This window comes from Sinohyriopsis cumingii, chromosome 2, assembly GCF_028554795.1.
Source record: "Sinohyriopsis cumingii isolate HCF-2022 chromosome 2, ASM2855479v2, whole genome shotgun sequence".
Classification (NCBI taxonomy): domain Eukaryota; kingdom Metazoa; phylum Mollusca; class Bivalvia; order Unionida; family Unionidae; genus Sinohyriopsis; species Sinohyriopsis cumingii.
In genome coordinates, this window is record NC_142962.1 from 139,123,185 (window position 1) to 139,137,604 (window position 14,420).

At 34.2% G+C, this 14,420-nt stretch overlaps 1 protein-coding gene across 1 annotated transcript in view; it reads left to right on the forward strand.

The window, feature by feature from the left end:
• The first annotated feature begins 1,863 nt into the window (after positions 1 to 1,863).
• The window catches only part of LOC149805928 (uncharacterized), a 28,221-nt gene continuing 15,664 nt past the window's right edge, over positions 1,864 to 14,420 (forward strand). Inside the window, exon 1 of the mRNA XM_089950713.1 lies at positions 1,864 to 2,059. Coding sequence (XP_089806839.1) covers positions 1,954 to 2,059 — 106 coding nt within the window. The 5' untranslated portion in view covers positions 1,864 to 1,953. The remainder of the gene's footprint in view (positions 2,060 to 14,420) is intronic.

Sequence of the window (14,420 nt, forward strand, 5' to 3'; positions counted from 1 at the left end):
ATTTTTTGGTATGTTTGTTCCAATTAAGAACTGTTTGAATCGCGAAACAAAAGTGCTTATGGGAATTTTAAAAAAAAGTTCAGGATTTTGCCATCCAGAAATAATTCAGGTGTTTGTATATTTGACCTTTATGAAAATAAAATTACTTCCGTTGTCGAAGCATTCAACTTTATTACCCACCCCACCCTACCCCGTCCAATATCTGGCTGTGTATTACTCATCAAACTGGAGATCGTGCGTTTCCTCTGTACTTACTCACTAATTGTATTTATCTGCGCAAGATAAGTTTGTGGGAAAATTAATGTATGGAGTTGAAGAGGAAAATTGAATTTGTTATCCTTGAGTCACTGAATTTGGGTTCTGTTCCTTTAGTTTCCGGGAGATACGTTCAGAGCAGCGTGAACTATTTGCTGATTGACTATTTCTTACAACAACAAAAAGAACTGTATCGATATTATTGGAAAATGTATGTGTGACATGTAATGTTTTTCAGTTTTGATCTTTTTTAAAACCATTTAGGACAACACGTCATAGGCATTAGGCTAATGGAAATTTTTTCACCAGTTGACAATTTAAAGTAACTGGCACGAAAATGGGTCCATTCACAACACAGAAGCTGTAACACAGTACATGGAGTTTACCCTACTCCAAGGGACGATGCACATCTAAACTTGATAAAAACGAGCTTAGAGTATACTATGCGTGATAGTTCATAATTCAAAATGCTGCATATGTAAATATCTTCAAATTTTTTAAGTCGCATGTCTGGACAAAAATATATAAAGAGAAAAAATCTGAATATAGGCCATATCAACATAGAAATATTTCGGTACATTAAAACCTGTCTCTGTATACATTGCATTATATAACAAAATCACATAAAAGAATATTTATGGGCCCCTTTTCTAAATTTTACTGATATATTTAACCTCGATGTAAAGGACATGTTGCTGTTGTTGTTGTTGTTGTAGGGTTTAACGCCATTTTTCAGCACACGATAGGCTATACATGGCGGCCAGTATTAACGGCGGAGGAAGAACCCGGGAAAACCCCAGAAAGAACCACCGACCCACGAGAAGCTACTGGCAAGCTTTCTCACATACCCACATTGGCTGAATCCGAGACTCGAACCCACGCAGACAGAGGTGAGATGGCAGTGATCCGTAACGGAGAGCGCTTTAGACCAATCGGCCACCCGGGGCCCCTAAAGGACATGTAACAACAAAAGAAAGTTTAATGTCAGCTTTATCGAACTTGGCACTACATAGCCACTTATGTGCTGAGGTATCGATAAAAGCTACAACGTACATATATATTATATTCCCCTCTATTTAAATGTGTATTTGCTGATAATTATTTGAATGACTTGACTTTTTACGACTGATTTACTTTTTTCACACATTTATGTAGTAATTATTTTTCATGGTAACAATTTTGGGTTCGATGATTAAGACCTCTTGCCTTTGTTTTCAGATACAAATTCTAGATCGATCGGAAGTTAATTCAATTTTGGCTGCAAGATAGAAAGCATACCGATTGGTATATATTTTATGTGTACTCTGCAATTCACAGTGATTTAGATAACGAATGGGCTGAGGATGTGTATTTGTATTAATTTGAAGGTTTCATTTTCGGGGTTGGGTGGTGTGCTAGGATTTTGTTTCGAGTCGAAATAATTTTACCTCAAGATAAAAAAAAAATTTCAAACCAATATAATGGATAAAATATGTCTATTTTTTTTTTGTCTCTATAAACCAGACTAAGAATTTATTTTTCAAACTATTAGAACCCCCCCCCCACACACACACACACTCTTAAATAGTATATTGGTCTGTCCTTTAGCTACACATGTTAGAAGCGTACACCAACGCAGGGGGTGCACACAGAGCGTAAGATGCTGAGTGTGTAACTGCATCTATTATTTAACATCATGTGTAGGAGAGTTGAACAAAGATGAGACAATGGAGTGCTAGTCGTATTCGCCGAATCATGCAAGTGACAGGGTATTCCTCCATCGTAGCCATATTTCTTCTTGCCTTCTTCGTACATAGACATCCAGGTACTGTAGAACTGTGATATTTACACACACACACACACACACACACACACACACACACACACACGCACACACATCAATCAACGTATAGACTGATGCAAAACAACAAAACCGATTTGAGTTCTCAATCCAGACGAATAAAAAAAATGCCAATGCTGGAAGATCTGCTTGTTCTTTAGGCCTAACACCCCACAATAGGATTGGTTGGTGGAGGCATTGTACAATGAAACAGTCATTTGCGTGCGTGCTCTAACGCACACATACACACATTATCTTGAATACACACTCCAAGTATGAACGTCTGGTTTATGTCTGATTATCAATGTTAATTTCAGGGCACGGCCACCTTTAATGTTGTCATATGTGTTTATATTCATAAAACTTTTCGTTTAATTCAATGTACGTCATGTTTTTACAAGACTATCAGCTGACGTTAATCGTACATGATATGAATTTTATATATGTTGGGTTTTTGTTGTTCTTCTTCTTCTTAAGGTATAAAAATAATTCACTGTTGAAGTGTAAACATCGTAAAGTCACGAGTGGCGATACGTTTTCACTGCACGAGTGTAATATTGCATTATGTTTACAAAAAAAAGAAGTTTTTATTTGCTATAAACGTTTATGGCAAAAGCGTCTACTTGGATGGCTATTTTCTTAATTCTGTGCCAGTGTTGTTAACAACTGCATTACTACCTCCATAAAAGGGGTCTCTGAGTGGCCGAGTGGTCTAAAGCGCTCACCGTTACGGATCAGTGCCATCTCACCAATGTCTTTGTGGGTTCAAGTCTCGGGTTCGGCCTATTTGAATATGTTAGAAAGCTTGCCAGTAGCTTCTCGTGGGTCGGTGGTTCTTTCCCGGGTTTTCCCGGGTTCTTCCTCCACCATTGATAATGGCCGCCATGAGCTGAAAAATGGCGTTAAACCCTACAACAACTACAACAACCTCAATAAAAAAAACAATCACCACGTACCGGGGCCCAGTAACGTGGAATGAATTGTCCACTGAACTTAGACACAAAGACACAGTGATCCCATTCAAGAGTGCTCTTAAAACTCACTTATTTCGACTGCAAGAGCAAACATAAAGACCTAATAATGTTTCCTACCTTAAATATTTTCAGCATGTTTTATATGTTTTCTAATTTCATGGTGTTTGTTTTTGCTTGTTTGTAATAATATCATTATATATGTTTTTTATGTTATAGGTGTTGTATAATGTAGTAAGGCGCTTAGAGCTTCTAAAGCTTAGGCACTATACAAAGTCCTCATTATTATTTCTATTATTATTACCATTCGACAGACTTCTGAGCGTAACATCACATAACATTCGAATTGGCAGACTTCACAGAGTAACATTACATAACATTCGAACTGACCGACTTCAAAGCGTAACAACAAAAAATAATTGCACTGACAGACTTAAGACCATAAAATCACACAGCATAATGATTATGACTCTACCCAACAGGCTTTTGTTTATTTCTGCATTCAAATGAAAAATCGGTATACCTGCCAGTCTTGCACTCCAGTCTCGATAGTCGTGTGCTGAAAAATGGCGTTAAAACCTACAACAATAACAACAACCAGTCTCGATTGTCATTTAATTTCGGTTTGAAATCAACTCTCGTCTATCCGCGGTTTCTCCTCGTTTTCAGAAATTCCCGTGAGTGTAACGAGAGTTCAAATTGCTAATTAAACTCGTTTAGTAGTATTGTGTTTAATGATAACCACCTACCTTTAAGTTTGTACTGTTTGTCGTACAGTGCAAAATGTATTTGCACGAATTCGTTTAGTCTATGACAATTTGCACGATTCATGTGGACTCTATTTTTAGAAGATAGTTAAAACTTACTCTTTGTTTTTCAAGGTTCGTTTTTATGCATTTTGAAAGAATAGTGTTATGGCACAGCTTCTCATCGTTTACATGAATAATGTATATTATTTAAAATCTGTTCATCCTGATTTTATGGGGAGGGAGGGAGAAAGAAAGTAGGAGAAATAGAAAAATTGGAATATGTATAAATACAAAGATATGTTTGAATAACATTATAATGGCAGATATATTTAATACAACGGAAAAGAAAGTAGATCCAAAAGTAATATCAATACAATAACACTGGGGCAATAAAGGTAGTATCGCTACTGTGAGGAAATCAATTTCTTCTTCTGATAAACTTTAGTATCTCATTTTGACACATATAATTAAAAAAAACTATAAATCCATAGTATAGTACAATGGCCTTTCAAATGTAGGTATTGTCGCGAAATGTTTAACTTCGTGCAATAGCCACTCAAACGTAGGCATTGTCAAGAAATGTTTACCGTAGTCCAGTATTTACCGGTATATCGATACTCTTCTCGTGTTATATGTAGGAATATCAGCATTAAATAAGTTTTGTTTACACATTCAGAGTATTGATTGCTTTCCTCAATAAATCAGACGACTTGAAACACACACACACACACACACACACACACACATTGGAAATGAACAATCAAAATCAATAAATATGTATATGCTACAAAAACCTTACCTTAAAGAATACTGAAATTTAAACATTAACAATTATTTTTATGATACAGTACGTATTTTGGATTATGTCTTTAATTACGCGTCACAAATGATCTATATACCATATCGTATTAATACCCGTCTCTTTATCAATCACATCAGCCTATCAAGTGCAAAGAATTCAACAAGAGCCATTTTCGGACCTTGGAAATGAAAACAGATCAGTCTCATCACGTTTGTTGTAGTATTACTGTAGACACTATAATGCTGCATATACAATACATTCAGGGGTTTATGGGTATACATATGAAGCGGATAAGCATTTTCTTTGCACCGCTGAAGGCTTGAGCTCGATATCCAGTGCCGTCCTTTGCATCATTTTGTTGACAATCGATATCCAGTGTTTCTGCTGACAAATGCTTAAAGGCTACTAGTCGTAAAAGGCAATAACGACTGCCTACGAGTATTTTACAGTTTTCATTGATTTAGTTATTTGCAGTAAAATAAATATGTAAGAAGATTGTATTTTTGTTTTTTAGAAGACAAGCTGAATGAGAGTATAAAAAGACTGGGCTTTATGGGTTGTTTTTTCTTGTTGTTTTTTTTGGGGGGGGGGGCGGGGCACGGGAAATAAAATGGAGTAAAAAAAAAATGCTGTAAATTATTAATAACTATCTTTTGAACAAAAATACTGAATTTATATAGACTTGAGCTGAATCGACTAAGTTCTTGGCAATATCCTTTTTAATGTGAGGTTGAAACTGTGCTGTAGAGGATTATGTTGCTGACGGAATGTGCCAGCCAGTAATGGTAGAATTTTGTTATGTGAAACTCACTTGAATGCGGTTAAATCACAGCAAATCTTTCTTCATATCTTTAATAAATGACTTACCCTGTATACATTGGAAATAATATAAGCTATGCACATTATTTACAATGAAAATAGTTCGAATGTGACAGAGAAAAGTCATATGTCACATGCAGTGGTATAGCAACCAACCAGGTAAACCCCGCGGATTGGGGGGGGGGGGGGCCTCAGGCGCTGTAGAGTCACAGCATTTACATCAACTAATTTTTATAAAAAAAATTGAGATGGGAAGCCATGATTTAGTTTTTCCCGGGGAGGCAGATATTCTTGCTACGCTCCTGATTCCAACAAGATTGTTTTTGTTGTTTTTGTTATTGCCATTTGTATTAAGCTTTGGAGAGTGGTGAAAAAATTATGTATGACCTTAAGGGTCAATTTTCAGTGTATATACACTGTACCATATGAGCTGTTTAGGCAGTAAATATCTTGTTATGTAATGATATGGTGTGATTCATCGAGCGATAGAACTGATAAAACGTGTTATTTTGCACATTAAATTACTCACTGCCGAGTATGGAGCCTTCATTTAGTTCCAAAACACCAAACGTGTCTGATGTCATTGGTGCCAAAAGGCAATTTTGTTTACTGCGATCTGTTTTTGATTTAACGAAGTCAGCATCTTTCCAGTGTGTAGCACTGAATTGTTCGAATCGACAGATAGGAGATTGGTACAAAGGAGTATGTTCTTCGAGATGACTGTTATATTTAGCATGCAAATCTGTGATTGAATGCTATTTTATAACAATTGAAAACGATCTTGTATGCCTTTACCGATATAGTTTCAGTAACCTGAGGGAATTGATTTTTCAATAATGTGCACCAGAATACGAGGTCTTCATACAGGACATACCAATTTCTTTAAGAATCCCTTTAAAGAAATATACAAATGAAGGAATTCGTCAAGCCATTATGTTTGCTTTATAAAAATGAATTTGATTACCTCCTCTAAATTGTTTTGTTCATTGTGATGCTGTAAAAATAGTTATTATTATTTAGTGAAAGAGAAAAAAAATCGAAATTAATGATTTTATTCCGTTGTCTCAACGGTAAATAAGGCTTAGTTGGTCAGGTAGAGAAAACCTTGTTTATCTGAGAAGAAGGAGACAGAAGTGTCAATTTAACTATTACTGTATGTTGTCAAGCTTTTACTGACCGTTGATTTCTTCTTTAACTTTCACATACTTTTCTACATTACGGTGTTTATTTTATCATTGCGTCATTTTTGTTCACATTGCAGTTAAAGCAGTGAAAGGTATCCGAATGTGGATAAGATTTAATGGAAATAGTTTATTTATTTACAATATAAAACTGGCAAGTTACAAGTTATATAATTGCTCAGAACAAAATCGGTTTGTTGCACGATAGTGATTCAAGTCAAGTTATAGATCGCTATTTTTTGAAACAGTGGTTACAAAATAAACTTTAAAACAGAGTTGTAAAATCTAAAGATAAAATAGGTTCCCAGACTGATATCAATTTACAAAACTTACATGAATAAATCTGCCGGTATAATGTGTCAACTTTGTTATATAAAAAGCAAATATGAACAATCCTTTGCATTCTTTACTGTACTATCAGACATACAGTCGATTTATTATACTACCGTTTTACACAGAATGAGTGTAGGACTTGTCTTGTTTGAGCTAGACGTGCGCAAATACAGAAAAAATTACTGCACGATGATCTAATATTCTTAAATCTTGTAATATTTATAGGGGAGCTTACTGGCTCAATCTTCACTGATTTTAAAAAAGCATTCGATTTGGTTGAGCATTCGGTGCTCATTAAAAAAGCTTTCAGCCTACAAGTTTTCTCCAAACTCATTTGCCTGGTTAACGTTGTATTTCATTAACAGATACCAGATTGTTCGCACGGGTAAATATACTTCCGAACCAAGACATATCTTAAGTGGGGTTCCTCAAGGATCTATATTAGGACCTCTTCTTTTTCTGCTATTTATCAATGTCATAGCCTTGTGTCCAGCGCACTCTAATACAGCTCTTTTCGCTAATGACTCTACATTGCATTTATCTGGTAAATCTCTAGAATCCATTAAAAATAAACTTCAAATCGACGTCAACAATATATCAGTTTGGTGTCATCAAAACAAAATGCATATTTATATATCTAAAACGAAATGTATGACAATCGAAACAAGGTAGCTTCAATCTACTAACATTGATTTACTTCTGGCTCAAAATGGCTTCGACGTATCTATTGTCACAAATCAAAAACTTATTGGTTTCTACATTGATCAACATCTCAGCTGGAATGCACATATCGATCACCTATGTGCAAAGAGTCAAAAGAATAACTCTGTTAAAATTGCTTTCAAAATTTCTACCTCCCCAATCACTCGAACTTTATTTTTCGGGTTATATACTACCACTCATAGATTACAGCTGTACCATATGGGTAAACACATCCAAATATAATCTGTCCAGAATTGATAAACTCCAGAAGAGGGACACCCGAATAATACTGAAACTTCCTGTTGTTATGACTCCCTCGAACGTTTTGTTTTCATGTCTGCAATGACTACCTATACAAAAACGTATTCTTTATTTTAAAGGAATCATGACATACAAGTCTTTAAACGGTCTTTCTCCAGATTATATATCTAACCTAACTGAAGTAAGATCATCAAATACTGAGCGTAATCTCCAATCGATCACTAACAACGATCTCCAGATTCCGTGGTCGAAAACCAATCATTACTAAAGCTCATTTACGGTATGAGCACCTACTGTATGGAATTCCTTACCACTGAGGATACGTAATTCAATTTCCCTGGCTCCTTTTAAAATATAATTAAAGAAATTCTTTCTTGACAGCTGGAATGGCATATTAAAGGCTCTGAATAGAAAACTTTATCATTATATCCATAAATAATATGTCCATATCTTACCCGATATATATATATATATATATATATATATATATATATATATATATATATATATATATATATATATACATATATATATATATATATATATATATATATATATATATATATATATATATATATATATATGTATACACACACACACACACATATATATATATACATACACACACACACACACACACATATATGTATATATATACACACACACACACACACACACACACACATATATATATATATATATATATATATATATATATATATATATATATATATATATATATATATATATATATACATACATACATACATACATACATACATACATACATACATACATACATATATTTGTTTTGTTTTATTTCTTTCTTTTATTTTTGTAATTAACATAGCCAATAACAAAAACCGAGGACCACATGGCAGATGGGTCAGTCAAGATCAAATGTGTTATCCTCGTTAATTATTATTATTATTATTATTATCATAGGGGATACAGCTATTCCCATTATGCTTGTAAAATCCATTCTACAAATTCTGGTCATTCAATTTTAGTTACTTTCTCAGACTTAAGTCATACATTCTCTGTCGAGTCACCTTTGTTTAAAGTAACTTTAAAGATATCAGCTCTACCCTTTATAACATGGATGTGTTACAACATATTCCTCTGTTAGCTAACATTACTAGCAAGTGATGTCAAACTGAATCCAGTTCGGTACCACTCCGATGCATCAGATACACACATCTTAAAATTATGTTTTCTCGTTAAGAACAGATGACGTACTTTCAGATACACAAAGCTTAACTTCAATTTTCTCAGTATTTTCTTTTGTTCGCTTAAGCATTAGGTTTGTCTGAAATAAGCTTGAATTTCGGTCTGAAAATTTCCATGACTTTGACATTATTCCCCTAACGGAGATTCATCTTGATAATTCCATTGACAGGGATGATATTAAATTAGATGGATACCACAAACTCAGAGGTGCCCACGCACGCACTATTTGTGAGGAATGCGGCTGTCCCCAGCTCCTCTCAGAATGAAGAAAATCTCACAAACTCTGCACTTCTCACTGACTTATTTTAATGACTCGTCATGTTATTTTAAATGAACTACTTCCCTTTTTGGTGGGAGAAACGACAAGATACAAATTCCGTAATCGACAAAACATCTGAATAATAAATTCCATACTTAAAATGACCAAAAAATCTTTAACTCTTTTATTCTCATATGGAATACACTTTCTGAACATGTCAAATCGGAGAGTGATTTTTTAATATTTAAAATGTTTATTACCCCGCTAAACGTTTGCGTTCTGTCTTATTATCTTTTTGGTGATCGCATGTACTCTATTGTTCATACTAGGATCAGAAACCTTAAAAAAGATCAGTACGACAACCACCCGATAGACAATCCGTTGTGCAAGAGCGGGGCAGAAGCAGAAATTGCGTATCGTTTGTTTCTAATGCATTCGATGCATTCTCTAAAGTCGAAAACTCATACGTGGTCTTAACGAAATGCCCGTCCCGATCTCTATAAACAATCTTTGGCAGACCTGAATTTGCCTCTGAGCAAAATTTGAATATCTTTAAGTTGTTTCAAAAGTATTCAGGGATAGGAAGCCTTTTAACTAATGTGTTTTCGTTTGACTCTAAATATAACATATATATTGACCAATCGATAGTTATATACGTGTATCAAATACTCAGTGCTGTTCCTTCTGAAGTTTGGTAACATCATTGTTTACTTGCCTTGGAAACATCATTGTTTATTTGCCTTGGAAACATCATTGCTTCCTTGCCTTGGAAACATCATTGTCTATTTGCCTTGGAATCATCATTGTTTACTTGCCTTGGAAATCTCTCCTCTTTATTCCTTTTCTTCTTCTTCTTCAAAGCTTTATCTTTTAACTATCATGACACCTACTTTGCTGCTGTTGTGTTTTCTCTTTCACTTCTGCCGCTTACAATGTTTGATTAATTTGTACAACTGCATTTGTATTGGGAATGGCTTGTCTAATGTTGGGATAACTTGTAATCCTACCCATTTTGCATAGTTTATCAAATCAAACAGAATAGTCTTAATCATTAACTGCATCAGATTTTTATATCTAAATTTGTATAACTTTTTTTGTTCAAGTCATGTTTTAATGTGTTTATATTTTTCATATTTTCTGTTAGTTTAAACTTAAATCACCAGGACCGCCTAAAGATATTTCTGTCATTTATCACGTAGATAAATTCTGCTTTTGTCTACACTTGTCATATCCATCGCAGACAAGTTTTGCCTCTCATTTTGGATTCCATATTTCTTTTCATCTCACTGGTATTCATTTGCGTATTGAGGAATACTAGTTATCACTGAATAGCTAAAATGACTCCGTGTGTTTAACAAAACTCATTTATTAACATGACGCGGACATAATGATTTGCCTTTGCCTGGTCTTATATACTGTACAGGCGCTAATATGCGTCAGATATCATAATTACGTATGATTCTGGAATATCATTAAACTCTATGACTTTTGAATCGTCACCTTTAATTCTTACATTCATTCTGTTTATACTACCTCTTTGTAATTGTTTATATGGACTCACCGTGCGAAAAACAGTTTTATTAGGCAGCGACTCGAGCAGAGCAGAGCATGAGCCGTTGAAGTAATTCTTTTTATTGTTTTGTTGATCGAGGAAAACGTTTACGTTATAAAACTTGACAAATCCGCATATGGGTAAAGCCTCCGCGGTGACGTTATACCAACCATTTATTGTATTCACTACCTATCACACAAAAGTCATCGTGTCTTGATTCATTATTGCTTAACCGAACATTTCGTCAATAGTTTTCGGCTTAACTTTAGCAGAGGTTACAATCCCATGATTTCACAACAAAGCCAGATGAAGTTGCACAAAAACCTGTAAAAGTTAAAAATATATTAAACATGAATTTGAAATAAATAATCTAATTTATTATTTCATTTAGAATAATTCTTCCATCGACAATAAAATATTGTGTTAGCAAAATTTAAATGAAGAGAAATTTCGAATTTGTTTTTAAGGACAGAGAAGATGAATTATAACCTTATCGCTATATAGATCCAAAAATGTGCGGAGGATATAATTAGACAGAAGTAGGTCTGACAAAAACAAAAGCAAGAAAGGACCAAAATAAAATCTCTAGGTCTGGAAGTCATAAACAGACAACCTGGGGAGTTGATGAAATATAAATAAACGAAAATGAACCATTTGACGAATAAGTTAGAGTAGCAGTGCATTTAATAGGAGAATACTTGGAAAATGTTAATAGCCAATCTTCTTCTAGATTCTTTACAAAAAGACAATGGAGCTGTTTTGAAAATATTTATTTAAAAAATTAATTCAATCAAAATAGACATTGATTTGCTTGACACAGAGATATCTGATTAAAAAATAAAGTGTGTGTGTGTGTGTTTTATGAAAAAGTTCGAAGTCAGGCCTGGAGTTTAAATAACAGTTTGGAGGAGATGAAAAGGGGGTCGCATAGGATTTAGGGTCAAACAGAGGAGGATATAAATTGGGTGGAGCTGGGTTTAGGGTCCAAACATTAGGCCGCTGTTCCTAAATCTATGCTTATACTACTAGGAAATTATTTAGTAAGAGATCTAGTTTGTCATACCCGTTGGCTTTTAACATTGGTTTTCTTTTTGAATAGATTCATAAGTCATGACCGGCCTTAGGTCTTAGCAAAGGCGGGGCCCGATTTGGATCATAATGGCGGGGCCCCCTGAATTTACGAGCGGGGCCCCCTGTGAGCACGGCGTTTGTAAATAAACTTTTAAAACAAGTTTTTTATGGTATTGCACTTAAAAATTTCTTCCATCGCTTTAAAATTACTTTCTCTCTATAGATATAGTTTTAAAAATTACTAACGCGCGGGGCCCCTGTGCGAGCGGGACCCGATAGGGCCAAATCAGTCCAATCGGCCTAAGACGGGCCCTGCATAGTCAGATAAAGATATTGTACATTTAAAACCAGTGTAAACTATTTTCCTTGATACCAGACGGCAAAAACCTTGTTGCATCAGTCTTTATATTTAAACTGAAATAGAAACAGTGAACCGTGATAAGAGTAAATACAACTGCCGGACATAATATAAATAGTTATTCCCAACGAACCGTCATATGAGTAAATACAAGTACCAGTCATATACTTTTGTTGCAGACTGAAATAGAAATAGTAATTCTCGATGAACCGTCAAATGAGTAAATACAAGTACAGGTCCTATACTTTTGTAACAAAAGTATGGCGAGCGTCACATTTCAAGTAGACAAATATGTATCCACGTTTGCAGATCTAGTCTGTAAGCTTGTATGTATTTGGGGAAAATACCAAAGTATTGTGTCTTATGGATTGCCGATAAAAACAGTGAATAGTACGAGTCCTGTCGCTTCCTTTCTTTTGTTGATAATTTATTCAGACGAAAAGAGACAACCGTATGATAGTTTTAGATATATACAGTAAATTACTTACTAATATATATATCCAGCTGCAGCCGGCATCGAGCTAGCGATGCAGTCGCGTTCACTGAGTTGTTTGTATTTGATTTGTTTCGATTTTATTTTTCAATATTGCTAGAGGTTTTGGAGGCTAAAGTCTGCATCATTGATTTCCATAGATGACTTTGCTTACCTTAGTGGAACGGAAGCCTAAGGTCGCGAGGTTGCTGCGATTAAGCCATATTTAGCTTCTGTTCGTGCCAGAGAAACACAAAACAGGTCGATAATTTCTTTCTCTTCACTTGATCCCATCTTGAATGTAACAGTGGGAGAATCAGCTGTTAAACGAAACCCTTCAAATGTTATTAGGGAGACTAGAATTTGGCATATTTTGTCATCAGCATGAAATCTTGCAGACTTATTCTTTCCGGAAGGAATAAAATCAGCGTTTGGTGGATAGTGCTGATTTTTGGTGCAGTCTATTTTGCAAGGATGTATACAGAAACCATATACAGTAAGCTAGTACTTATTTCTTACTCTGCATTCAATGTGTATTTATCCATTTAATCTAATTTAAAATATACTGTACCAGCATTAGTAGTGTAACATACATACATACATACATACATACATACATACATACATATATATATATATATATATATATATATATATATATATATATATATATATATATATATATATATATATATATATATATATATATATATATATATATATATATATATATATATATATATATCTCACAGAAATTAAATATTTCGGTCTTGACGCTCATTTATATGAATATATTTGACAAGATAATTCACAACGAAATCATGGAAATCATCTGTAAATCTCTTGCAGTCTTTTGCTGTTCTGAACATACATACATACATACATACATACATACATACATACATACATACATACATACATACATGGCTTTTAATTTAATGGGTTTGTATAAAGCAATTTGATATACCAGTATTATTGGTATATCATTTTGTGATCAGCCCATGGCGCAATAATACGAATATATAAACATTCAAGGAACTGTATGCTGTCGGTTCTATTCCTATAGATCAGTAATGAATTTCCACTCATTAATCATTAGTGACGTATGAAAATAAAGATAAAAAGTAATAATAAACTCCGTTCCCTAAATAAATTTTTCACGGCACACAGTTTCATAGCAGTCCTTTCTTTTTCCGTTTCCCTTTCCCTCTGCATAAGTGAAAAAATACGCAAAAATCTGGAGTGACAGAAAAAGATTCAGATGAAAACCTTGAAAATGAACTTGCACCAAGCAACCTACAAGAAATACGGTTTGTCGTGAGGGTATGTGTACACTTCCCTTGGGATCTATCTACAGTATTCATATAATCAATGATACAAAGTTCGTACATACTAGTACACAGGTATTACCACGATGTTAGTATTTTCTCTATATTCGTTCATACTAGTACACAATTATTAATATAATTTTAGTATTTTATCCACTACATTGCAGGTGCATAAGTACTTTCCGCACAAAAAAATAAAATCGAAAATTTAATATTGCCCTCCTGAATTTAATAGAAATAATCAAACTACTATTAATG